Source organism: Dasypus novemcinctus, chromosome 23, assembly GCF_030445035.2.
Source record: "Dasypus novemcinctus isolate mDasNov1 chromosome 23, mDasNov1.1.hap2, whole genome shotgun sequence".
NCBI classification, from domain to species: domain Eukaryota; kingdom Metazoa; phylum Chordata; class Mammalia; order Cingulata; family Dasypodidae; genus Dasypus; species Dasypus novemcinctus.
The window spans coordinates 63894143-63918859 of record NC_080695.1 but is presented as its reverse complement, the minus strand read 5'-3'; the positions used below and the strand labels follow the sequence as shown (position 1 = coordinate 63918859).

Sequence of the window (24717 nt, the reverse complement as noted above, 5' to 3'; positions counted from 1 at the left end):
ACAATCATTAGTAGGAGATTTCAATGAACCTCTCTCAATAATTGAAAGACCAAACATACAAAAAACCAGTAAGAATATAGTAGATTCTAATAATACCACAACCAACCTGACCTAATGTACATTTATAGAACACTCCCCTCCCCCCAATAATAGCAGAACACACGTTCTATTCACAGGCATACAGAACACTTACAAAAATATACTGGTATTCTAGAGTATTAAAAAACTCAGTAAAGGTACTTACATGTCTCCAAACACATTGGAATTAATTAGAATTCAACAGGAAGATATGTGAGAAATTTCCAAAAACTGCACACTAAATAACATACTTCTGAATAACTCAAAGGTTACAGAGGAATTCAAAAGGGCAATAAAAATTAATTTTGAACTGAATGAAAGCAAAACAACAATATCAGATTATATGGGATGCTCTGGAAAGCAGGGCTTAGTGGGAAATCTATAGCATTAAATGCCTATATTATAAAAGAAAAGGCACTCATAGCAATGATCTCAGGTTCCACCTTATGGGGAAAAAAAAGGAAAAGAAAATTAAAGCAAAGTAAGTAGGATTAAAAAAAAGGAGACACAAATTATCTATATCAGGTATGAGAGAAACGGCATTATTGCAGTTTCTATGTATTTATTTAATATACATTAACATATTAAAAGGATAAGGGAATAGTATGAGCAACTTTGATGCCTATAATTTGGACAACTTAGATTAAATAGATGATTCTTTAAAAGATATAAAATTTTTATTAAGAACAAAGTCCATGCAAGTAGAACTAGATAACCTAAATCTTTAAAGAATAGATTTGAACTATTCAAATTGAACTTGTAGTTATAATCCTTCCCACTAAGAAAATTCCAGGCCCAGATAACTGATACTGATACTGATGAATTCCACCAAACATTCAAGAAAGAAATAATATCAATTCTACACAAGCTCACCCAGAAAACTGAAGAAGACAGACCACTTTCCAACACATTCTATAAACCAGGATTTTCCTCATACCAAAATCTGACGAAGACATTACAAGAAGATAAAACTATACACCAATAGCCATCATGAACACAGATGGGAAAATTCTAAGCCAGATTTTAGCAAATTGAATCCACAATATATAAAAAAGGCAATGCAACATTGCCAAATGGTGGATGCTCAATAAAATAAAAAATTACTGGGGGCAAATTTTGCATGACAATAATGAACTTATAAATTAGAAAATCATTTAATCATGGTTTGTCCATCATCATGTTATTACAGCAAAACAGGATTTGACAAATGCTGATGTTATTTGTTTGCAAATTTTGGAAATTTTGCAGATATCTTCCTGCTGAGTTCTAATTAATTCCAATGTGTTCGGAGACATGTAAGTACCTTGACGAGTTTTTTAAGATACAGTATTTCTTTGTAAATGTTCTATATGCCTGTGAATAGAATGTGTGTTCTGCTATTGCTGGGGGAGTGTTCTGTAAATGTACATTAGGTCAGGTTGGTTGTGGTATTGTCAGAATCTACTATATCTTTCTGATTTACTGTAAGCTTGTTATCAATTACAGAGAGAAAAGCATTGAAATCTCCTAACAAACGATTGTTGGTTTACCAATTTCTCCTTGCAGTTCTATCGGTTTTTTAAAAAATTAATTTATTGAAATATATAACCCACACATAGACATACATAAACAATAAGTGTGTAGTAATAGTTTTGAGCTTACAAAACAAACATATATAACATCATACAGGACTCTCCTAACTCGCCCTACCACCAACACCGTACATTGTTGTTAAACCTTTTAAACAAATGATTAAAGAGCATTGTCAAAATATTACTACTAACCAAAGTATTTTCCCCCAACCCTCCCTATTATTATTATCTTTATATCATTTATATATAAACACACATAAACAATTAAGTGTATAGTAAAAGTTGTGAACTTACAAAGCAAACATGCATAACATCATACAGGCATCCCATACATCAACCCTCCACCAACACCTTGCATTGTCATGAGATGTTTGTTAAAAATTATGAAAGAGTATTGTCAAATTTTACTACTAGTCCTAGCCCTTATCTTACATTTGGTGTGTTTTTACCCCAACTCACCCTATTATTATTTTTTTAAAAAAATTTTTTTATGACAGAAGTTGTAAACTTATAAAACAATCATGCACATGTGCAGAATTCCCAAACGACACCCCTCTATCAACATACCACACTGTGGTGGAACATTTGTTACAGATAAGATAATATCATCTGATTGTTACCATGTCCATTGTATACATTTGGCCCACATTTTCCATATTGTCCCATTATCAACACAGTACATCTTTGGCATAGATGCAAGAATATTATATTTTTACTGCTAAATACAGTTCATAGGTCACTCCAGTTTATTTTCCCCATGCGTTCCCAACACCCTGCAGTAGTGATATACATTTGCTCTAACTCACAAAAGACACTCTTGAATCTGTACTATCAACCACAATTCTCATCCACCTCTTGGTTTACCGTGCTACTCAGTTCCTAGATTATTCTCTAGCATTCTGTCAATTGGCATTTACATCCCTAGACTACCATTTTTAGCCACATCCCCATTTATAAATTAGCTATTATTCACTATTTGTTACCATCCATTCTACACATTTCCACACTTTTACAGTAAAGCTAATTAAAACTTCTACATACTTTAAACATCAGTAGTTCATCTCAGTCCTTTTATTATCTCCATTAATAATTCATCACCTACCACCAGGTCTTAAAGATATATTCCTACAATTTCTTCTAGAAGTTTTATGGTTCTTGCTTTTATTTTTAGGTTTTGATCCATTCTGAGTTAATTTTTGGATAAGGTGTGAGGTAGAGGTCCTCTTCCCTTCTTTTGGCTATGGATATCCAGTTCTTTCAGCACCATTTTGCTCAATGACTCTTCTGCCTGACCTGTGTGGGTTTGACAAGCTAGTCAAAAATCACTTGACCATATATGTGAGGGTCTGTTTCTGAGCCATCAGTTTGGTTCCATTGGTCCATGTGTCTGTCTTTATGCCAGTACCATGCTGCTTTACCACTACAACTTGGCAGTATGAGGTAAAGTCTGGAGATGAGGGTTTGCTTTTCCTTTTATGATGTTTCTGGCTATTCAGAGCCCCTTACCCTTCCAAATAAATTTGATAATTGTGTTTTCAATTTTCTTTTAAAATGCTGGTAGAATTTTTATCAGGGTTGCATTGAATCTGTATATCAGTTTGAGTAGAATTGATATCTTAATAATATTTAGTCTTTCAAACCATGGGCATGGAATGTTCTTCCAGTTATTTAGGACTTTTTTGATTTCTTTTAACATTGAGTTGCAGTTTTCTGAATACAAGTGCTTTACATTGTTGGTTAAGTTTATTCCTGACTATTTGAGTTTTATCTGTCATATTTTATTTTCACCACTCTTTTGACACTTTTAGTTACTTTTATTGATATAATCTTCATTTCTAGACTCTCTTCCAGGCCTCACTCTCCTGTCTTTTCTTTTCAGGCTCTAGGACACCCTTTAGTATTTCCTGAAACTCTGGTCTCTTGCTTAGAAATTCTCTCAGTTTCTGTTTATCTGTAAACATTCTAATCTTACCCAAATTTTTGAAAGACAGTCTTGCTGGATATAAAATTCTTGGCTAGAAGTTTTTCTTTCATAGTGTCTTAAATGTATCAGACCACTGTCTTCATGCCTCCATGGTTTCTGGTGAGAAGTCAGCACTTAATCTTAGTGAGTATCCCTTATATGTTAGGCATTGCTTTTTTATTCCTGTTCTCAGAATTCTCTCCTTGTCTTTGGCATTTTTCATTCTGATTAGTATGTGTCTGAGAATTGATCTATTCAGATTTTTTCAGATGGAAGTACATTGTGTTTCTTGGACATGGATATCTATGTCCTTCAATAAGGTTGAGAAATTTTCTAACATTATTTCTTTAAATATTCCTTCTGCCCCTTTTCCCTTTCCTTCTCCTTCTGGGACCCCAATGGCACATATGTTTGCACATCTCTGGCTGTCATTTAGTTCCTTGAGATTTTGTTCAATTTTTTCCATTCTTTTCTTCATCTGTTCTTTTGTATGTTCTCTTTCAAAGGCCATTTCTTCAAGCTCACCAATCCTTTCTTCTGCCTCCTCAAATCTTCTATTTATGATTCTAATGTTTTTTAAATTTTATTGATTGCACCTTTCATTCCCATAAGATCTGCTATTTTTCTATGTATGCTTTCAAATTCTTCTTTGTGCTCATCCAGTGTCTTCTTAATATCCATAATCTTTTTAGCCATCTCATTGAATTTATTAAGGAGATTTGTTTGAACATCTATGATTAGTTGTCTCCACTTCTTTATGTCATCTGGAGGCTTATCTTGTTCCTTTAAGTGGGCCATATCTTCCTGTTTCTTGGTGTGGATTGTAATTTTTGGTTGGTGTCTTGGCATCTGGCTTACTAGAGTATTTATACCAGCTGCAGTTTTTCTCTTTAGTTTAGGGCTTCCTGCCCTTTCTCCCTTGCTGGTTGTGCAGTAGGAGCCAAGGATGTAAATTGGTGCTATCAGCTGTGGAGGCTTAAGGTGCCCTCATTGCCTCAGGGATGGATGAAGCTTCTCCTAACTTTCCCCTTTCCCAGAGGTAGGGACAGAGTCACAGTTGTGTGGAATAATCCAAGTCGTGCAGGCCTAGACTGTGGTTGCCCAGAGAGACTGATGAAGCTTCACGCCCCTTTCTGCCCTGCCTGGGGGGTGGGGCATGGGGGGAATGGAGCTGCAGGTGTGGGCAGCAATCTATGCAGTGTGGGTCCAAGATGACCACAGTTGTCCCAGTAGGCTTCAGATTATTCAGTTTGTGGCAGCCAAAGGTACCCAACATTACCTGGATAGGCTGGTGCAGAGCCAGCCAGCCTCCTCTCTGCCAGAGGAGGTGATGAAGCCTAGGCTAGGGCTGCAGGCTGACCTGGGTGAAAGAAACTGGTTCCTAACATCACTGTGAAATTTGGTCAGCCTGGCTTCCCCTCAGGCTGGGGGCGGAGTCAAAATGGTGACCACTGACTGGCCTCTTTCCTTTCCAGCTTGGACAGATTCACACCCCAGCTGTTCTTAGGGTTATTCCTTAGCCATCCAAGTCTACCAATCAGTAGCTGAAATCAGCAGCCAATCGTCTCCTCCTCCCCTGTTTTTGGGAAATGGAGCTTCCAATTCCAATCACAGAAGAGCACCTGTGGTGGCTCATGCCACCTGAGTAGGTCAATCACCAGCCTCCATGGCTTGGCTGACAATTTCCTGGAGTGGCTGGTGCAGGTCCCCACAGCTTCCTCCCTTTCAGAGGAGGCACTGGGCTTAGGCTAGAGCTGCAGTCTGATCTGGATGGGAAGAAGCTGGTCCCCACCAGCACTGGGATTTTCAGTCCACCCCACTTCCCTTTGTGCCAGGTTCAGAGTTCAGATGGGGGCTTCCGGCCTTTTTCTACTTGGACAGGCTCATATTTTAGCTGTTCTCAGGATTATACTGTAGCCCGCTGAATTTACTCATCAGTAGCTAAAGTTGGTGCCCAGTTGTCTCTTCCTCCCCTGTTTTTGGGAAGTGGAGCTTTCAATTCCAGCAACGGAACAGCTTCTGAGGCAGCTTGTGCCTCCAGTGGAGGATGGGCACCAGTCGGGGCATGGAACACTCTACTTACAAGTCTTCTCTGCAGATGGGCAGTCTCCTCCTTCTATTCCTTCAAGAATGTTGCAGGATGCCCTTCTGACCTCCTGAAGCTTCCAAACAGGTGCTTCAGTTAGCTCCAGAGAGCTCTGGGTGTTTACTAACAGCCTTGTAGCAGGAGCTGACTCTACGAGCTCCTTATTCCATGGCCATCTTGCTGGTTCTCTTCAGTTCTATTAATTTTTGCCTTATTATTTTGAAGATCTCTTATGAAATGCATAAATATTTAGGATCTGTGAAGATTCTTCTTTCTTCTCATGTGCCCTGTCCTGTGAACATTTAGCTGCCTTTGTGTCCCTGGATTTAGCTTCATGTCTTCAACTCAAGGAAACTACCAGGTGTCACCTGGTTTCCCTGATCCTGAAGTTGCCACCTGAAAATTCTTGCAAGGCAGCGAGCTGGGGCATTCATAGGACTCACCTAGTCTTTTTCTGTCCTTTTTTTTTTTTTGCCTGATACCCAGTGTTTTGAAACTCAGTGCTTCATATATTTTGCCCATTCTTGGTTGTTTCAGGTACTAGGGTATAGCCTGTCCCTGTTACTCCAGCTTGGTTGGAAGTAGAAGTCCACCCATTAACATCTTTCATTATTGTGGTACATTTGTTAGAATTGATGAACACATATTGAAGCATTGCTACTAACCATGGTCTGTAGTTTACATATAGTTTATACTTTGCACTGCACAATTTTATAGGTTTTGACAAAATGTATAATGGCCTGTAGCCATCATTGCAATCTCATGCAGAACAATTCCAATGTCCAAAAAAATGCCAAATGTATTTGGGTAAAGACCTTGACCAAAAGGAGGAAATAGTAAACACAAATGAGTTTTTATGGCTAAGAGATTTCAAACTGAGTTCAGAGGTCATTCCAGAGGTCACGCTTTGCGTGTCTCAGCAGGATCTCATTGACTGCCACAGCAAACAGTGCCTCAAACAACAGGGTGCCTGAGGGCCCTAGAGACGTCTAGATAGCATAGGCAGGGCAGACATTTCTCAGGAATTTGGCACCCTTTCAGCAGGCCCTACTTTGGAATATATCCTCCCCAATGTAACAGAGTTAGACACATGTATAATTTCCATACACATGGTTCTTCTGCTCCTTTTATTTGAACCTATAATTAGCATGATACTTGTTAAATATATGTCCCAGAGACTTAAATCTTTGGTCTGTTCATAAGCCAGTTGAACTCTGAATCTTAGCAGAGTTGCAAAACTTACTCAACAGTTCATTGGACTCACCCAGGACAATTAACAAAAGGATGATGATGGACAATGCTCATCCCCAAAAAACAGAGAGTATCTACAACTGCAAGCAAGACAGTTCCATCCATCTGCCACATAGAAGAGCAGATTAGAACCATATACTTTCCTAAATTTAAATGATAAATTGAATATTTTCAGCCCTGATTCTTAGAGTAATGTAGCTTCTTTCAGACTTCTTCATTTGCCATTCATTTGATAAATTAATGACATTGCAGAAAGCTGGACACCCACCCCTATTGGAAAAAAAATGTTTTCTTCCAGCTCTAGAATGACTACAAATTCATAACCTCTGATGCATGAGAACTGTCCTTAGGTGATTCAATAAACTCTTGCCTTTGGGCAAGACACCCAAGGCACAAACAACTCAAATTTCCACCTGGAATTGAACAGAGAAGGAGGACCTATATCACAGGGCCACAAAAAAATAGCCATTTAGTCACAGATGGCTGCATCTCAGACCCCAAACTGGAATGTTGAAAGCCAGTTATGTTTTGAGAAAACGTGAGTAAAAGATTAGAGGTGCCCCTCCAGTGTTGGGAAGTCTCTAATCACAGAACATCATAGACCAGCAGTTCCTCATGTGAGTTCTCAAGAAGCTTTAGGTAAGAAGGTTTAACTAGTAAAATGAAAGGCGATAGGGTAAGAGATATGTATGTTGTCCACCACATCCAGAAGGACTGACCCAAGTAAAAAGGACCCTGGAGGTGAGACATTAAAATTTCCTCTCATTACTCATTCTAATATTGAACCATCTTAAAGGTCGTCAAGCTTTGGTTTGGGTGAAGATTATAAATCATGATTATGATAGAAGTAATAAAGTAAACACAAGACATATTATAGTAAAATAACATGTTTAAAGGGGCATGGAGGTCATAGGAATGAAAGACGTGATCCTGGTAGGGACTAAGGCGAACTGGGCACACCTTCTCTACCCAAAGAAGGCAGCCACTTCTCACTTCCACTGGACCATCTCCAGGTAAGGAGGTGGAGTGAGCATCCCCAGCTCTCCATATTTCTCAAAATAAGCTGAAAATATAATTTTGTGAACTCTTATCATTTTTAAACATTGGGACATAGTCAACATTTGAAAACAGTAAAAACATTCTTTTGAGCAAATGTTTTTTAAAAGAAAGAGGGAAAAAATACAACTGCAGGTCAATTTGCAACATCTGAAAGTAACGTAGTAGAGTTCAGCACCAGACAAAGCTGATTTGAATTCTGGCTCCATCTCGTATTAGCTGTGTGGCTTTTTTCAAGTTATGCAACTTCCCTGTCCTCAGTTCTCTCTTCTTTATCATGGGTTATTGTGATTTATAATTGTTATTCTACCCAGCATCCATTTCTTTCTCCCTCATTCTTAAGAGAACTCACATTTTCTTGGTATTCCATGATTTCCTTAAGAATCCATGGGCCTTAGGAGAAGCTGACCCCAGCCCAGTGCTGGTTTGGTTTAACCAAAACTTATTTGCCTTCCTAATGATTGGCTCAGGAGTCCAAAACTAACTCAGCTGGCAAATGGCATTTTCAAAATGACTATCATTGGTCCACAAGTGGACACATGGCCTAATAAGGCCTTGAACAAAGGAGTCATCACAGGTGCTGCTGATGGCAAACTTGGGGCCATGAAAGAAGGCTGTTTGAGAACAAAGATCATACTTCCCAAAAGGAAGAACCAAGAGATTATAGGGAAAAGAACCAGAAGCCTGGCCATACTATATCTGAAGTCCACCTTACCTCTGGAATCCCTTTTATGTTAAATAATTCAATCACATGACTGAATTAAATCAATTTTTATCTGCAGTGAGAACAACTCACACCTAAGGATTAAAGATAATATATTTAAACTGTTTGTAGGAGGCACTCAGTATGTGGTAATTTTTATCATTAGAGTGCTTTCGCAATCCCATTATATCACATTGAAAAATACAAACTTACATAATGTATACCTGAAGTTTCCCCTCCTCCCACACTCATACAATAATGCGTTATTTTAATTAAATTCTAAAAACTCACTTCCATGTGTTAATAGTGATGGAAATGAAAAGGAAATGAGCACACATCTCAGCGGAGCTCTTCTCCATCATGCAGGAAACTGAGCAGTGTGTGTTTATTCCCTGGGTTTAGACAGGACTTAACCAAGTGAAATAAATCCTCGGGAAACTGGCTATTGGGATTTGGACAATAGCACCCCAGGCGTCAGCAGATCTGTCCGTTCATTCACCAAACTTTGAGGCCTGTGGGAAAATGCAGCTGGCCTCCCCTGCCCACGCCGAACCCAGCCAGCTCAGCAAGCGGGAAAGCGACTCCACCCTGGGGCCCGTGCCCGCCCCCAGGAACCTGGAAGGGGGCTCAGTCACCCCTGCAGGCAGGCAGCATTCACATGGAAGCAAAAACAGGGGGAACAGAGGCGGGCGACTGGGCAGAGAGGCAGACGGCAGTGGAGAGGTCCAGTTTGGCTTACTAACTCAGGCTTGGAAGGGATGCGAAGATGGGCTTCTGTCCTACACAGTAAGAAGCGTGGAGAGCGCCTCTTCCAAGGCAGCTCTGCCCCAGCACTCCTCTTTTAGGTTGGAAAGGGTTGTTAGCTTTGTTGTTTTGTGTGACATCAGACGTTCTCCAAATCCTAAGCCAGGCTGGAACAACAAAAGCAGAGTTTTTTTCTCCGGCCGAGATATCACCTCTCCATCTCTCGAGATCCAAAGTTTGGCTTGCCATCTGTGCCACGGCTCCAGCCCAGTGTGGTACGTGTATCCTCTGAACTCAAAATACTCACTGCTCTGATGATTTGCATAGCAGTTCATCACATAATAAATTTACTTTTTCCATGTATAGATAATATCTGCTCATAGGATTATTTAACTCAGGCAGAACTAAACTGAATGAGTAGCAATGGCCATAGGCTATAGATCTTTGGAAGGTCCACATTACCCACTATGAAGTCTAGCATGTAGTTGATAATGTACAGACACCCATCAGGCTTCTCAACAAAACTAAAATTGGCAACAGAGACCCTCCATGTGGTAAAAGGCAGCTGGAATTCATAGCCCCAACTCCTTTTCCCATTATTCCTAATCTCAGAGATTATTTACCAATTAATGATGAAGCTACTCACAGCTTGAACCTGGACCCTGTTTCGATTCTACATTATCCTCTAGACGATCTTGCCCAATTCTAGGCATCAAATCTACATCTGGTGCATTGTATTTTCAGTCTGAGCTCAGACTCTTCTCCCCAGTTGCCTTGTTGAGATTTCCACTTAGACATCTCAAAAGTATATCCAAATTAATATACTTGAAGCTAGACATGGGTTTCCTGACTCCTTCTCTCCAATTTGGTTCTCTCCCAGTTTCTTTTGTTTAGTAAAAGACCACCATCTATTCAGCTGTGCAAGTAAAATATTACTGATTATCCTCTCTTTTACCACTTTATATGCATCCATCAACTCTTGTTAATTTTACCTCCAAATCATGCATTAAAGCACACGCACTTTTCTCTGAATTCATGGTCATTACTCTAATCCAAGCCACTATCTTTCAATTCCTAGACTTGAATCAGGGTCTTTTAACTGGTCCCTGTACTTGTACACCAAGATCTCCCACCCCTGACATACCCTCTATCAGAGGCTGCCAAAGCAATGCAGATGGCACTTTTGTTTGCTTTATCTTTTAACAGAAGAGGGCATGCAACAAATCGTTAGTGTATGTCACCAAATTCCCAAGTTTCAAAATTAAAACCTCCCTGGTGTTCAGCACTGGAAGAAAATATTATAAATGGATCTTTTGATTAGGCATGCTGGTTCCAAAATCCAAAGACTTATAATTGGCCTAGGGCAAACTTAAACAATATTTAGACTTCATATGTGACCCCAAAACAACCCAAACCACCTTTCCCTCAAGGTAAAGTCACGGCCAATTTCTTGTTCTTTCAAGTTGCCAGCATCAGGTTTCCACCATTTGTCGAGCTATTCATTGGATGCCAATTGGAAATGATTGACTTGCACTGCAGGGTTGGCATACGGTGCTTTTGACTTAGAGCCAAACAAGGGAGGGCTGTGTTCCAGGAGAGATGCTACAAACAGAGATGATGCTGAAGAGAGTCTGTTGACTTAGCGCTCAGGCTGAGCACCCAGGGAGCACAGCCCACCTCGCATGGGCCCATCAGGACACACTGTGCACCTGATCCAGTGAAGAAGGAGAACTAACACCTGTAAAGTGCCAATTACATCCTAGATGCCTACGTATATTAAATGCATTTAATTGTCGTCAGACTTCTCTCTGGTTGGAATTATCCTCTCTGTTTATAACTGAGGAAATGGAGGCTCAAAGAAGTTAAGCGACTTGCCCAGGATCACCCACACGGTAAGAGGATTTGAACACAGGACTGCCTAAATCTACATTCCACTAAGTCACACAGCTTTTGGAAGGTGCTGGGGGTTCTCCATTCGGCACATGTGACTGGATTCGCTTAGAACATTTCTCTTGCTGATTTCCTTTGAGACTCAGCCTTGTTCTACACTTTTGAGCCCAGGGTCCTGATCGGATTTACGCACAGGCCCACAGGATGGCTTGGTCTCCTGGGTGCCTGGTGTCATTGCCAGAAAGGTTTGTTGAGCATATGGTGAGTCCACAGATAAATATTTGCAAAGAGTTATCACATCCACCCAGGCAAGTTTTAACTCTGGTCATGCTCAGAGAATTAACTGAGCAGGTTCTTTTATTGGCATTTAAAGAAAAACTAACAGGAGTAATTCTGATTATCAAATAAAAATATGCCGGCCATATTTAGTTCAGTCTCTTAATGGGTAATTACACAATGAACTTTTCCTATGATTATTTTAGAAATGAAGATTGAAGAAGTATCAACGTAACTTGGACATGGATTAAACTTTTTCCCATTTGTATATTTCCTTTCCATTTCCCTTCCTGTCTGGATAATAATTTACAATGTTGTTGGTACCTAAAGCCTGGCCTCATAAATCAAGAAGTTAATATAAAACACATAAGTGGTCCGGCCAGGTATCATCAATTCAGGCTGAATAACTTCCCTTCAGTACAAATTCATTACCCTCCTGGGAGCAGATGTGTGTTCCCACTTATTGGTGCTATAGATTTACTTGAGCACTTCTACGTGAGTGTGGTAATGTGTATGTGCCCGACTCCTCTAACCAAAATGGGAGCCATAGGGCACATGGTCGTCATCTAGTCATTAAAAACTATCATTGAAATATACTTCCCTTCCTTGTGCATAGATCGCAGTGTAAGAATAAATTAAAATAATGATGACAGCAATTACAATGATGATAAGAGGAAGAGGGGGAGGAGGAAGATGAAGATGAAGACAAAGAAGAAAATGGCAGCAGCGGCAACTACGACGACTCAAGGATTATTTATGAAATGCTTGCACACAGCAGAAACTACGCTCAGTGCTTTCCATGTGTGCTTTCATTTAATTCTGCTGTAAGAAGAGATCGTTACAGCACACTTTCACACACACATACGCACACATACGTTTTAGAGAAAGCTTGGCCTCACAGTGGTTAGTAATTCCCGTTTGGTAAGTATGTGCTAAATTTGAAGATAAGACCCTCAGGTTATCCTGCCCATGAACTTTTCTCTATGTCCCCACGCCCCTCTTCCCAGTACCACTCCCTCCCAAGGAGATCCCTGAAAAGCAGCTTATCTTCCCCCTTCTACAACTTACTCAATAACTGTGAAGTGTTTCCCCTCCAGTGTGGAGAACACACATGCACACACACCACGAAGTTAACGCTCTGCGTTGGAAAAAACCACAGGCCTAAGATGTGACATGAACTTCATTGGGGTCTGCACGTCTGAACCAAGAGCTACCAGGAAAGACAACACAGGCCATTGGATGGAGCCTCAAGCACCAGTGGAAACAAAAGCTGCACACACAAAGAGCTGGGAAAAGATTCACGGACTCCTACACCTCCTCCCCTGAGGAGCTGTGCTTCCCCAGGGACACACTTCCCTTCCTCCTGGTGAGCTGGGAGGATACTCCACCCACCCCCAGCCTAAGAGAACCAAGAGACAAGTGGCAGACCTGCCCCGTTCAGTACTCACATGGCGGCCTTTCTAGGTCTCTCTAACTATGGATCGTTGGTGTCTAACATGCAGAAGGCACTAAATCTTTCAGAGGGAATGAATGAGTGCTAATGTCTTGGAAAATGGCATGCAGAGGCACTGTTTTCACTGGCAGGTTTATATCTACAAGTTTTATCAATGACAACCATGTTTGGACTGCTGAGCATGTGCCAGGCATCAGGCCAAGAGGCAAATACTTGTCTTATCCCCTTTTTACATCTGAAGAAGCAGACTTGGAGGCGGTAAGTGATGTGCCCAATGTCTTAACTCCAGAAAAGGGCAGATCAGGGATTCGAACCCAGGTGGTCTGACCCCAGAGCACACCGTCTTAACCAGGATGCCACATGGAGCTCCTCGCGGAGGCCCTGGCTACTTACAACATCCTGGGTTCCACATCAGCAAAGCAGGTAATGGTTTACCTCCACAGTCCCAGGAGTTACCCAGATACGCTCTGTGCTTGGTGAAGGAACAGATGTTTAATAACTCTGCAGCAGCAAGGAGGAGGTTGCATAACATGGCTGGGCTATTTTTGAACTTTGGAAAATGCTGACTGTTCTTTTCAAAGTGCCGTCTGTAAAACCAGGAATATTAAATGTAAAGAACAGGGTTCCCTCTCCCCCACTCTTTTTTTTTTTTTTCTGAAATGTGAGGGATGGAAACTGGTCCAGGTAAGGTCATTAACATACCATTCCTGGCCAGCAGATTTTGGTGCCACTTCCAGCACCATCAGCAAAATGTCATTTTCACAAGATCCTGCTTCCACAGCTCAGGCACAAGGACACAGGGAAAGTCCATGGGGGACACCAAGGGACAGGTGTGGCTGGCTCCAAGGTGTCATGCTCCACTGACCAAAGACGAATCCTGGATGTCCATAAGTTTACTGGATGTTTTGAAAATATGACCTTTTTAGGCAGCTTAAAATGTAACTTCTTAAAGTTTGAAGTGAGAACCCTAAACTCTAGAGTCCTGGGTTTGTATTGAACAAGCTGATGGGTCCTGCTCAGCTTGCAGTTACATCTGTTCTCTGCCTTCGGTTACCCAACTGAAGATCCATTATTGTCAATAACTAAATGCCCATCAAAAGGGGATGGTTAAATAAAAAAGATTCAACATTTATACAACAGAATAGAAAACAACAGCTCAGATGAGCGAACTCAAATTCTATGCATCTTTATCGGTCAATCTTGAGAACATAAGGATGAGAAAAAACAAATGCTAATTTATGAGGATACTATTTGTGTGTATTAAAAACATCTGGAGGCATTATGTGTTGGTCTATGGTCTCATGTATATATATACATTGAAAGGACAAAAACACATGCATGGGTTTGCATTCATATAGACACCTCCCAGTGCTCTGCCTGCCCATAGAGAGAAAGGGAGAAAGGGGCACCAGGAAGATGTATAGTCAGGGTGCTACATTATCAGCCAACTTTTCTTTCTTCAAAAATTGTAAAACAACTATGATATGTTAACCTTTGTTTTCTATGGGGAGTACTGGGTTGGGTATTTTTTTTCAGACTCTGCACTTGCCTGTACTATTTTGTTTTTCAGTATTAAAAAAAAAAAAAAAAGAGTTCCTATTACCTGAGCTTGTCTTTAGATAAATTCCTCCATCCTCTTTAGACTGTGCCTTCTTTGATAAGAGAAGTGATATCTAAATCCATCTCTGTGCTCCAGAGGCCAGCACAGGGTTGCTGTCTGAAAGAAGGGGTGGATGGAAAGACAGAAAGATAGAGTGCCCCGAACCCTTGTATTAGAACTGCTTCCTTTGGGCTTTTCCCAGCTCCCAGTCAAGGGCAGGCTGGCAGGGTGCCCTCTTTCCTGGGGTGAGTTTAAAGAACGCTGGTGAAGTGTGGTTGAGATTCCTTGGGCCGTTTTCCATCCTTGCTCACTGGGTGAGAACCACCCGTCCTCCAGGAATGGAGAAAGGTTCCCTTAAACGCCAGGCACGGGTGCATTGCTCTCTGGGGCTGAAGTGTCATTTACAAAATTGCTGCATTCAAGTGCATAACCTCAGGAAGTAGCACAACAGCCCTTCGCAGTAGCAGGACTTTTTTAAGGATGGAATCCTGGATGGCCACTGGAAAGAGAGCTGAATGTCTCGCCAATTACCCCTCTCAAATTCTTTTTCCTGTATATGTATATGTTAGATTTCAATTGCCCCAAAATTGGGTTGTGTTCCCATCAAAATTACACATTTCTGAACATTCCAGCTGCAGGGCACATCTTATTATGGTGAGTAAGAATTCATTATCCCAGCCCTTGTCTTTGGGTTGGCAGCAACGCTGCCTCTGTAAGAGGCTCCTTTTGTCTCATACTGATTTATCTGCAATCCTTCCTGGTGTTTGAACAATTATTTAAAATGCTGAAAGTGGCAAAATAGAAACAGGATTGTTAAAGAGGAGAAGGGAAGGGAAAATTTCAAAGGAACATGATTTCTTAAGAATCCAAGTGTTTGTTTTTTCAGGTGTATATTAATTGTAAGGAGGTATAATCTGTCTGCCCCAGCACGCGCGCACACACACACACCCCTCCAACCCCAGTCCAGAGAGCATCCCCAAACTGTAGCAGACTTAAAGTCCTAAAACCTTCTGGAGCCATTTTAGAGTGATGTGGCACGTTGATGACAATTAGCCTGCCTGGTCTGCTGCCTGTAATTTCTAATGACGAACAACATCTTCACTGACTGCTACCAAATAATTACTGGGTACCCAGCACAGTGCTAAGCAGCACTTTTCATGCATCACCTCATTTAAAACAACAACCCTTGGAGCATCGGTACTCAAAGTCTGGTCCCCAGATCAGCAGCATCACCCAGGAATTGCAGTGCCTTGGGTCCCGCCCAGATCCACTGAATTAGAAACTCTTAGCTTGGGGCCCCATCCTGGTAGCAAGCCCTCCCGGGGACTCCACACACGCTGAAGTTTAGGAGCCACTGCCGAGGAGGGAAGCACCAGCATCACCATTTCACAAGGAACAGCTGAGACTCAGAAAGGGAAAGAGATTGTCCAAGCCCTATAGAAAGGAGGCGACAAACTTTGAAGGGCTAAGAGCAAGTCCAGAGCCCAGCCCTTGATCTCAGGGCACTCTGCTCATTATCTGAGGACTGAGCCCAATTGCATCAGCGAACATCCAGGAAAACAAGGAATACGTGTGCAGGGGTGGGCTGGGGGGGATGGATGATTCTAAGTCCCAACAGCTGAGGCATAACGATGGCCCACAGGAGCAATGCCAGTTCTCAGAAACATAAGACTTAAATGTCTGTCGAGATGGGAGTAACTAAATAAATTAAGATTCCACCATATAATGGAATATGATGCAACTTTAAAGGTGAAGTCTGCCAAGATTTTCAATGACCTACATAGGGTATATGATGGGGAAAAATTCAGTTACAAAGTCAAGCTTTGTAAATGAAGCACCACTGTTTGGAGTTTTCCCAAAGTGTAGTATGTTGAACATGGAAAGATGAGTACTTTCATAAACGACTGGTGTGAGCAGAAATTGGCATAGCTACTTTGTAGGACAATCTGACAGACACATTTTAAAATGCACATACCCTGTGAACCCCAAATTCCACTTTCTTAGCTTGTAATGGGAAAAAAAACAGAGATAACCTAAATTCCTATCATTATATGGATTGGATAAATAAATCATGGTATATCCATATCGAGGAATTTGATGTGTACATTACAAAGAATATAGTTCAGATACATATATATATCTCAAGTATAAGTTCCCAAGACATATCATGGAGTAAAAATAGTAAGCTGCAGAAAACAGTTATAGTATGATGTTACTTATCTTAAAAACAAAAGGAGAGATGAGGAGAATAAAAATCAAACAAAAATCCCCTAAATACATACACACTCTCCTCATTTCTGCTCATGTTATAGGAAAAAACAAACAAACAGAAATACTCTGAGCCCACATTGGGAGACACAGAGCCCTCTCTTACTGGTGCAAAGTGTGCAGCGGGGCCTCTGGCTTCTCTGTCTGCCCGTAGCAGCTGGCCTTGGCCTCGGGAATATAGGAATGCTTCTCCAACATGGAAGATGCAGCAGTGGTGAGGATGCCGAGGCCATCCCTCACTCGTGCCTCCAGGCTGTAGTCCCAGTCATCATAGGAGACAGAAATGAGTCCTGATGGAAACTCCTTGGGGATGAGCTCCGTATTCCCGGAGACCAAGCTGGGGACAATCCAGAAGAAATCATACCCGGTAAGGCCAAGGGAGCGGGCCTCACTCAGGATGAGGACAGCCTCATCTTTGGAACAGTAGAGCAAGATGACGGAAGAGTGGATCTTCTTCAACTGGACTTGTGTCTTTGCATCCTCAAAGGAAGTGTCCAATGTGATCACGTTCTGCATGTCCCAGCCAACAAAGCTGTTGTCCACTGTGGTTTTGATGAAACTGATGAAGTCCCTGTAGCCAGGGAAGATGGTGGTCACCAGGGAGAAGACATGCCAGTCATAATCCTGCATGATCTTCAGCATGACCGTAGCTTGTTGCTGGATGGATGCTCCAAATTGGAAGAAGGTAGACGTTGGATCCTGCCAGCAGGTAAAAAGAAAGCAAGCAGAGTATGAGGCAGAAGGCAGTTTATTTATGACCATCTGTCTTTATGGGCTTAAAGGAGCTTCTTCCTAGAATTTAGGGAAAATACATCACACATCTATTCATTTGCAAATAATTTCTGATCATCTACTATGGGGACAGACAGTAGAAATGCAGAGATGAGAGCAGCCCCTGTACTCAGGAGCTCACAGTCGGGTAAAGGGAAGGATATCTGTTATTTTTGCCTGCCCATCATCTATTCTCATTGGTTTCCTGTTTCATTCCATCTCCCACTTGGAGTCCATGTGGTTTCAATACAACATATCCTACCTGACCCTTGGCATCATGGCCTGAAAATGAAGGAAGCAGAATCCAAAACGGTATCAGGAAATGGAGACAGAATCCTGGTGACACCATGGAAGTACCTGGAGTCTCCCATATCTGAAGACATTTACCCTGAACTGCTTAGGTATGTGAACCAATAAGTTCCTATGTCTACTGAAGTCAATTTGAGCAGGGTTTCTGTTAACTGAACCCAAGACACCTGTAAAATACAAAGCATAATAAATTTTATGCAAACATCCAGGTGTTCCATCAAGAAATATTCATTGAACACCTATGTGCCAATAATGTTTTAGACTTTGGGATTTAATACAGTAGAAGCTGACTTGGGTCTGATGGGAACTTGAGGAAAAGGAGCTTCCATGGACTGGGGTGAGAGATAAATCAGGAAATGTTGAAGGAGTGTCCACGTGAGGAAAATGGGAAATGGTGGGTATTACAGTTGGAGGACCCCTGAGGAGACATCTGACCTGGAGATACCTGCGTTATGCTTATGAAGCATAGAGACAAGATGATGTGGAAGACATTGGCAGGAACCTCTTGTGTAGGGCCCTAGGGGTTATGTACAGAACTAGGACTTTATTCTGAGCATAAAGGGGAATCACTGAAGGTTCTTACACTGGAAAGTGACATGGTAACTATGTTGGGCTAAAGAATCTCTAATAGTCCTGATATCTTAACATGTCTATGACCATGACAACAAATTTCCACTTAGAAAATGCAAGAGATGCATACAGTTGTACAATTTACAAACTATCCTCACATGCCTTAACTTATTGAATCCCCACAACAATCCTAGGAAGGTGGTGTTACTGTCAGGAACGATGAAGCTCGTAATGGTCACATGACTCTTAAGTATCTGAACTCAGCCTCTGTAACCACACATTCAGCCTCCTTTCCAACATGCAACTACAGCCTTCTTGGGATTATTTTGAAGGTCTGCATAGAGAAGATGCTTAAACCATGCTAATAACTGACTGGTGGGATGCAAAAATGCCAACTCAACAGAAGGTATGCCTCCATGTTACAGCAAAACAGGATTTGACAAATGCTGAGATTTGTTTTTTCTGGGAACTGGAAGAATTCTCAGAGGGTCCTTATCACATTACAGCATTTGCATTCTGTATTTACCATGTGCATTCACCATGGCCCCATTAGCGCAAATTAAGGGATTCCTCTACAAATGTGTGTGTGTGTTCAGAATGGGTGAGTCCATTGATGTCTTTCAGGACAATACTTGTAGCTATGCCTGTCAACTCTTTCAACAAGTCTACATCATTTTTCCTATGAGTGCTCACTGAATAGAACATTTTATCTGAATGGGCCAAAAGCTATAGTTCTTTGAAATACTACTCTTTTTTGAAGTGCCTTGGTTTTGGGGATAATTTTAGTGTAGTATGGCCTGCAGGCAAAGAGAAGCAGGAATAAATCTCTTCTGGGCCTCTTCCAACATTTCAGTTCTATGACTTTTACCTAATTAAATCAATTAAAGTTGGAAACACACTTAAAGATTTTGGATAATTGTCTTTTTCCCTACAGTAGCTTTTGGAGAAATCCAATATTCTGAGATTGATTAATCATTTTAAATCATGCCTCAACAAGACTGTTAACTCCTCAAGGGCAAAGATTTTGTTGTCCTCACCTCTGTGTCCCCAGAATCTGGCAGAAGATTTGGCACGTGACAGCTTGATAAATGGATGATGAGAGAATGTATGAAAGAATGGATGTACAAATGAAAGCTAAGAATGTTCCTGTTTAAATAGAAAGTAAAAGGGGAGAATTCACTTGTATTTTGTATAGTTCTTGAATGTCATAGCCAGAAAATAAAACCTTTCAACATCATTGCCCTATTTGCCATGAAGGACCACTCTTCCTCCCAATGCCCAAAATAGAACTTGGTGTTTCCTTTATTGATAAGAGAAAGATTATAAAAGTTCTATAAGCCTCAACAGCTGCTCACAGGACCTCAATAAACACCAAAAGAAAACAACAACAACAACTTAAGGACCCACCAACACGAGATGGCACAGAAGTGTCCCTATGTGGAGATTCTGCCAGTTATGGACCCGAAACTGGGGAATAACCACAGAATGGGCTCAGGGACCCACTGATCCACTGTGATATGTGCCTGAGCTAAACCTCCATTGATTGCCAGAATAAGCCCTTATTCTGACTATTGGGCCATGGTGATGTTTTGGGTCTCCTGGAATTACTGTCAGTTCTGAGACAGCATCCAGTAATCCCTGAAAAGTCCCTTTCCCCCAGTGCCAGTCACCCTGATAAAAGTCCATAGGTCCCTTTGGGGAAACAGTAACAGTATAAATTTTTGGCAGTGAGCAGGGTCCTTCCTCAAGAGAATCACCCTCCCCTTCACTCAAAGTGTTCTGGGTCTGAAAACTGGCTCATGTCTGGGAACTGATTGTGACTCCCTGTTTTGGTGATTCAAGTTAGACTTCTGTTCCCTTGACCTAAAACTCTTCCACTTATTCACATCAACTAAGAATTTAGTAGACTACCCATCTATTTCATTTCTATTAATAGGTGTCCCATGACCAAATAGCCAACAGCATAGGTCTCTGCAAGTCAGTCTATTCTGTTTACTGCTCTGACTCTGTGGTCCACTACAGTAGCCATACCCACCTTATCTTTGGCAATTAAATGAGACCCAATTCCCATTGTATCTAAGGATTCCAGTTCAGTGGCAAGAGTTCCCACTATAATTTCTGGGACCTACAGAGAAGAACAACCACACAGCCCTTCAAGGATGCTAGGTCTCCCCTCACAAATTTATATCTTACCGTCTTGGTGAAAGGTGTGTCCTCTGGACCCTCCTAAGGTGGGTGAGCAGGTCTTACATAATAAATCCACTCTCATATTCCAATCTCTCTAAGCCTTTGGCTCCCTTCCTTTCCAGTATACGAAAGCAGTTCTGGTATTTCAACTTCATTTACGGTAGGCCACATTTTGGTCCATGTTTCAGCCAACCAACCAAACAAACTAACAAGGCAGTTTCATTAGTCAACTTCCTACTGGGTCAGGCACCTCTTCAGGTGAAGCTGAAAACTTCCAAACTTAATTCCAAAAGAAATGTAATCATTTCCCTGGAACAAAGATGGAGAAACCTATCACTGGAGCTATATTATGGCTGCAAAAGGCAATGGGATCCTCATCCTCTAGCACTGAGCACACGTGGAAAGGAGAAAGTTTTCAACAGGAAACATGCTAAGGGCAGGGTTGGAACCCAGTGAAAAGGACCTGTGAGACAACCTCCTGCATACAATTACTTTCTTGGGACAATTGGTATTGGTGCATGGAGCAGGTGGGGATCAGGAATGTCAAATCCTGTGCTTGGTGGCATTTGGGAAGCCTTAGCATCCTCGCCCAAAGCTCTATGCAGTAGGCTCCATCATCGTATCCACAAGAAACTTCATGCACAGAGCAGAGCTATAAGCAAAGAGAACCTTACCTGGCTCTCCATGTATAGATGATGGTGTGGCTGTACTGTGAGCTTCATGAAGGAGAAAGATTATCTCCTAGCAGGTCATCGGCCCAGAGGCAGCTCAGCATAGGCTGTCTGGGAATGAGCATGTGCCAGACCATGCTTTGTGTCATCCCACCCCTGTGCCTTGCGATCCTTTGGTGCAAGAATAATCTCTCCTGATTGATGTTTTTTGATCCTCATAAACTTTCCTCCCAGGATGGATCAGATTGGTCAGGTTCCAATCCTAATTGTGTGGCCTTGGGAAAAATCATTCAACCTCTCCAGCTCTCAGTTTCCTCATCTGTAAAATGGGGATGGGATGGTGATAATTACACTGATAACTGAGCCCCTTGAGGATGTCCTGTGTGAGGCACACAGCTCAATGCCTTCCACATACTAACTCATGGGATTCCTCCCAACCAGCCTCTTTGGTTGGCACTAGTATTAACCCCACTTTACAAATGATGGAACAGGTCAAAAGTCAGTCAACCAGGTTTGTCTGACTTTTTACCCTGCACTACCCTGTTGCCAATGACAGCACCGTCATCAAGTGGTGACAATTAAATGAGCACCCTGACTAACTGCATCTAGTGCAGTACCCATCACACGTCAACTGCTCAACAAGTGTAAGCCACTATTATTTCCCCCATTGAGGCAGGGCACCCCAGTATCTCACATTGGAAGCTTATGCTACCCTCAAATTCACACTCTAGACTGGAGCAGCTCAACAGCTCACTGTGTTTATGGCTGCCTGTTTGAAATTCCTAAAGCACTGCTTTAACCATCCACACCAATGGCTCTATTGTACTAAGTCAAGACACCTTAGCCTACTGCTATGTGCTTACCAGTCAGGCTTTATGGTGGAAAGAGCATGGGCTCTCAGATTTATTCGACCTGAGTTCAAATCCTGGTTTTTCACTTAATAGCCATGCAACTCTAGGTAAGTATTTAACCTTCCTGGGACTGAGTATCTCCACCTATAAAATGGGAATGATAACCACCATCCTATGGGGTTGCTGTGAGAATGAGATTCAATGGTAGGAATAAGAGTCTCAGCTATCCATGCCTGCTGGCAACCAGTTTAGACTCTTCCTTCCATGCATGCAGTCTTTCTTTCATGTACACCACAAGATGCCAAAGAGATCCTTAGATCAGAAACTAGTATCTCCTGATCCATTGGAATGCTAGTTTTACCCTCCACCCACCTACTCCCTACAAATGAGCCTGTTCATTCTGACCCCAAGAAGTCTCCAAGAATGAACTGCCTTCCTTAACAGTGATGGATTCATGCTTTGGAGAGAAACCATCACTAACACCATGGACCTCACACCTTTACCTGACACCACTTTCATTTCCATTGGCATTTGAAACTTAAACTTCAAAACTCATCATGAGCCAAAGGTATCATACACCCCTCGCAGGACGGAAGTGAGAAAATGTACAGCAGAGGCACTGAAGATGGTCAAGATTAGCCTTGTGTTTTTGGAAGGTCGTTTTATGGATTAGCAGAAGGTAACAGGGAATTTGACCACAATTCCAGGGTCTGGAGTCTCATGTGCCAAATGGCCCCTTCTTTAAACCCTCAACATTCTTCCCTGTGCCTGACTTGATTGTAGAGACCAACTCCCCTGCACTCATTTCCTGGCATCGCTCAGCCTGTGCTTTTGGGATTCTACAGATCAGTCTCTGACCACCTCTGGCACCCGCATCCTTAGCAGTGTGCAGCCGGGGGAGATGGAACAGATTTCAAACACCCACTTGGGTTCTGAAGCAAAAGCAGTTCTCTCCCCATGCTCACTGCTCTGCAGAAGACAGAACAAACTGTTTTAAACATGGGGTGAGGGAGGCACTGAGGTATGGGATTTTGGTTGTCTTGTCCTAGACTCTGTATTTCAGGCCCACCATAACAGAGGTCTTTTCTTTCCCTATCTAGTGTTCTAGAATATTTCAGCATTGACTGAGCCCCAGCCTGATTCCATGGGTACCAAGATCTGATGTTTAATAGAGTCTATTATCAACTTTCATTTCCCATTCACAAAGTTTTAACTCGTCCACTATTATCATCATCCACCATCAGCAACTTCATCATCATCGTCCACCATCCACATCCACCACCACCACCACCATCATCATCATCATCATCCACCACCACTACCACCATCATCATCATTCGCCATCACCACCACCACCATCAATCATCACCCACTATCATCCTCCTCCTCCATTATCAGTCATCCACCCTTATCAGCATCATCAGCCATCATCACCACGTCCATTCATTTTCTTCCTTCTCCCCCTCTTCTTTCTCCTCATCATGCCAATCATTGTAGCTACCATTTATTGGGCATGCCAAATATGTAGTACTATATAGCACATAGTATTAAGTCTTACTGTTATCTCTGAATTACCGATGAAAAAACTCAGGCTCAGAGAATACTACCTGTCCAAATGTATACAACTAGTGGGTGATAGATACAAGATTTACACTCACATCATCTGAATCCAGGATCTGGGTGTGTAACTAGTAGGAAATATTGCTACCAGGTATACAGGACAAAAGTGTTTGTATGTGTTAAATAACCCCCCAAGTGATCTCTCTTAAGGCACCCGACCAGAAGAGAAAATTCCCCAGAAATGAGAACCCAACATCATTGATCCCATGTGTAATTGACAATCAGTTTATGGAGGAGACCAGAGCTGGGAAAGGAAATTATACACAGGTACTATTTCCTGAAAGCACATTTCTCACAAACAAAGAATTCCATTTCAAGCAACCTTTACTCATTGGACCATTTTATGAGTTCCATTCTATCCTGCATTTTGCTCCTCTCAGTAAATAAGAAGGTAGCTCATCCCATTTAGTACCTCAGTTAATCACCACCCCAGCTTAAAGACATCCTTTACTTCTTCCTCACCGAACAGGCTTATTTCTTTTTTCTCTTGCTATTACTTGTTCACATTCAGACCCTAGGCATCCCTCTCTTAAACTGCAGAGGGAGATCCCTGTCTGGAACCACTCCCTCCAGTCATGCCCACCCCCCATGGCCACTGGAATATCTTTCTAAAATTTAAATTGGGCCATGGTACACCCTGCTTCAATTTCTTCAGTAGTTCCTAACATATTCAGGATGACGTGGAAGTACCCAACAGCCCCATCCCCTCTGGCTCAAGCATTTGAGTCTCAGTATCTATTGGAGAGTCAAGTACTCCCTAAACTGGTGGCAAATTAATAAAGCCAAGTAATGTGTCCTT

General features: G+C 41.8%; 1 protein-coding gene across 6 annotated transcripts in view; it reads right to left on the bottom strand.

Moving 5' to 3' along the window:
* GRIN2A (glutamate ionotropic receptor NMDA type subunit 2A) overlaps positions 1–24717 on the bottom strand; it is a 456692-nt gene that overhangs the window by 209795 nt on the left and 222180 nt on the right. For all 6 annotated transcript variants that reach the window (XR_009183080.1, XR_009183081.1, XR_011647224.1 and 3 more), the window contains exon 4: positions 17046–17638. Coding sequence is in view for 2 of the 6 variants with exons in the window: in XM_012526023.4 (XP_012381477.1) it covers positions 17046–17638 (593 nt within the window). In the remaining 4 variants the exon portion in view is untranslated. The remainder of the gene's footprint in view (positions 1–17045; positions 17639–24717) is intronic.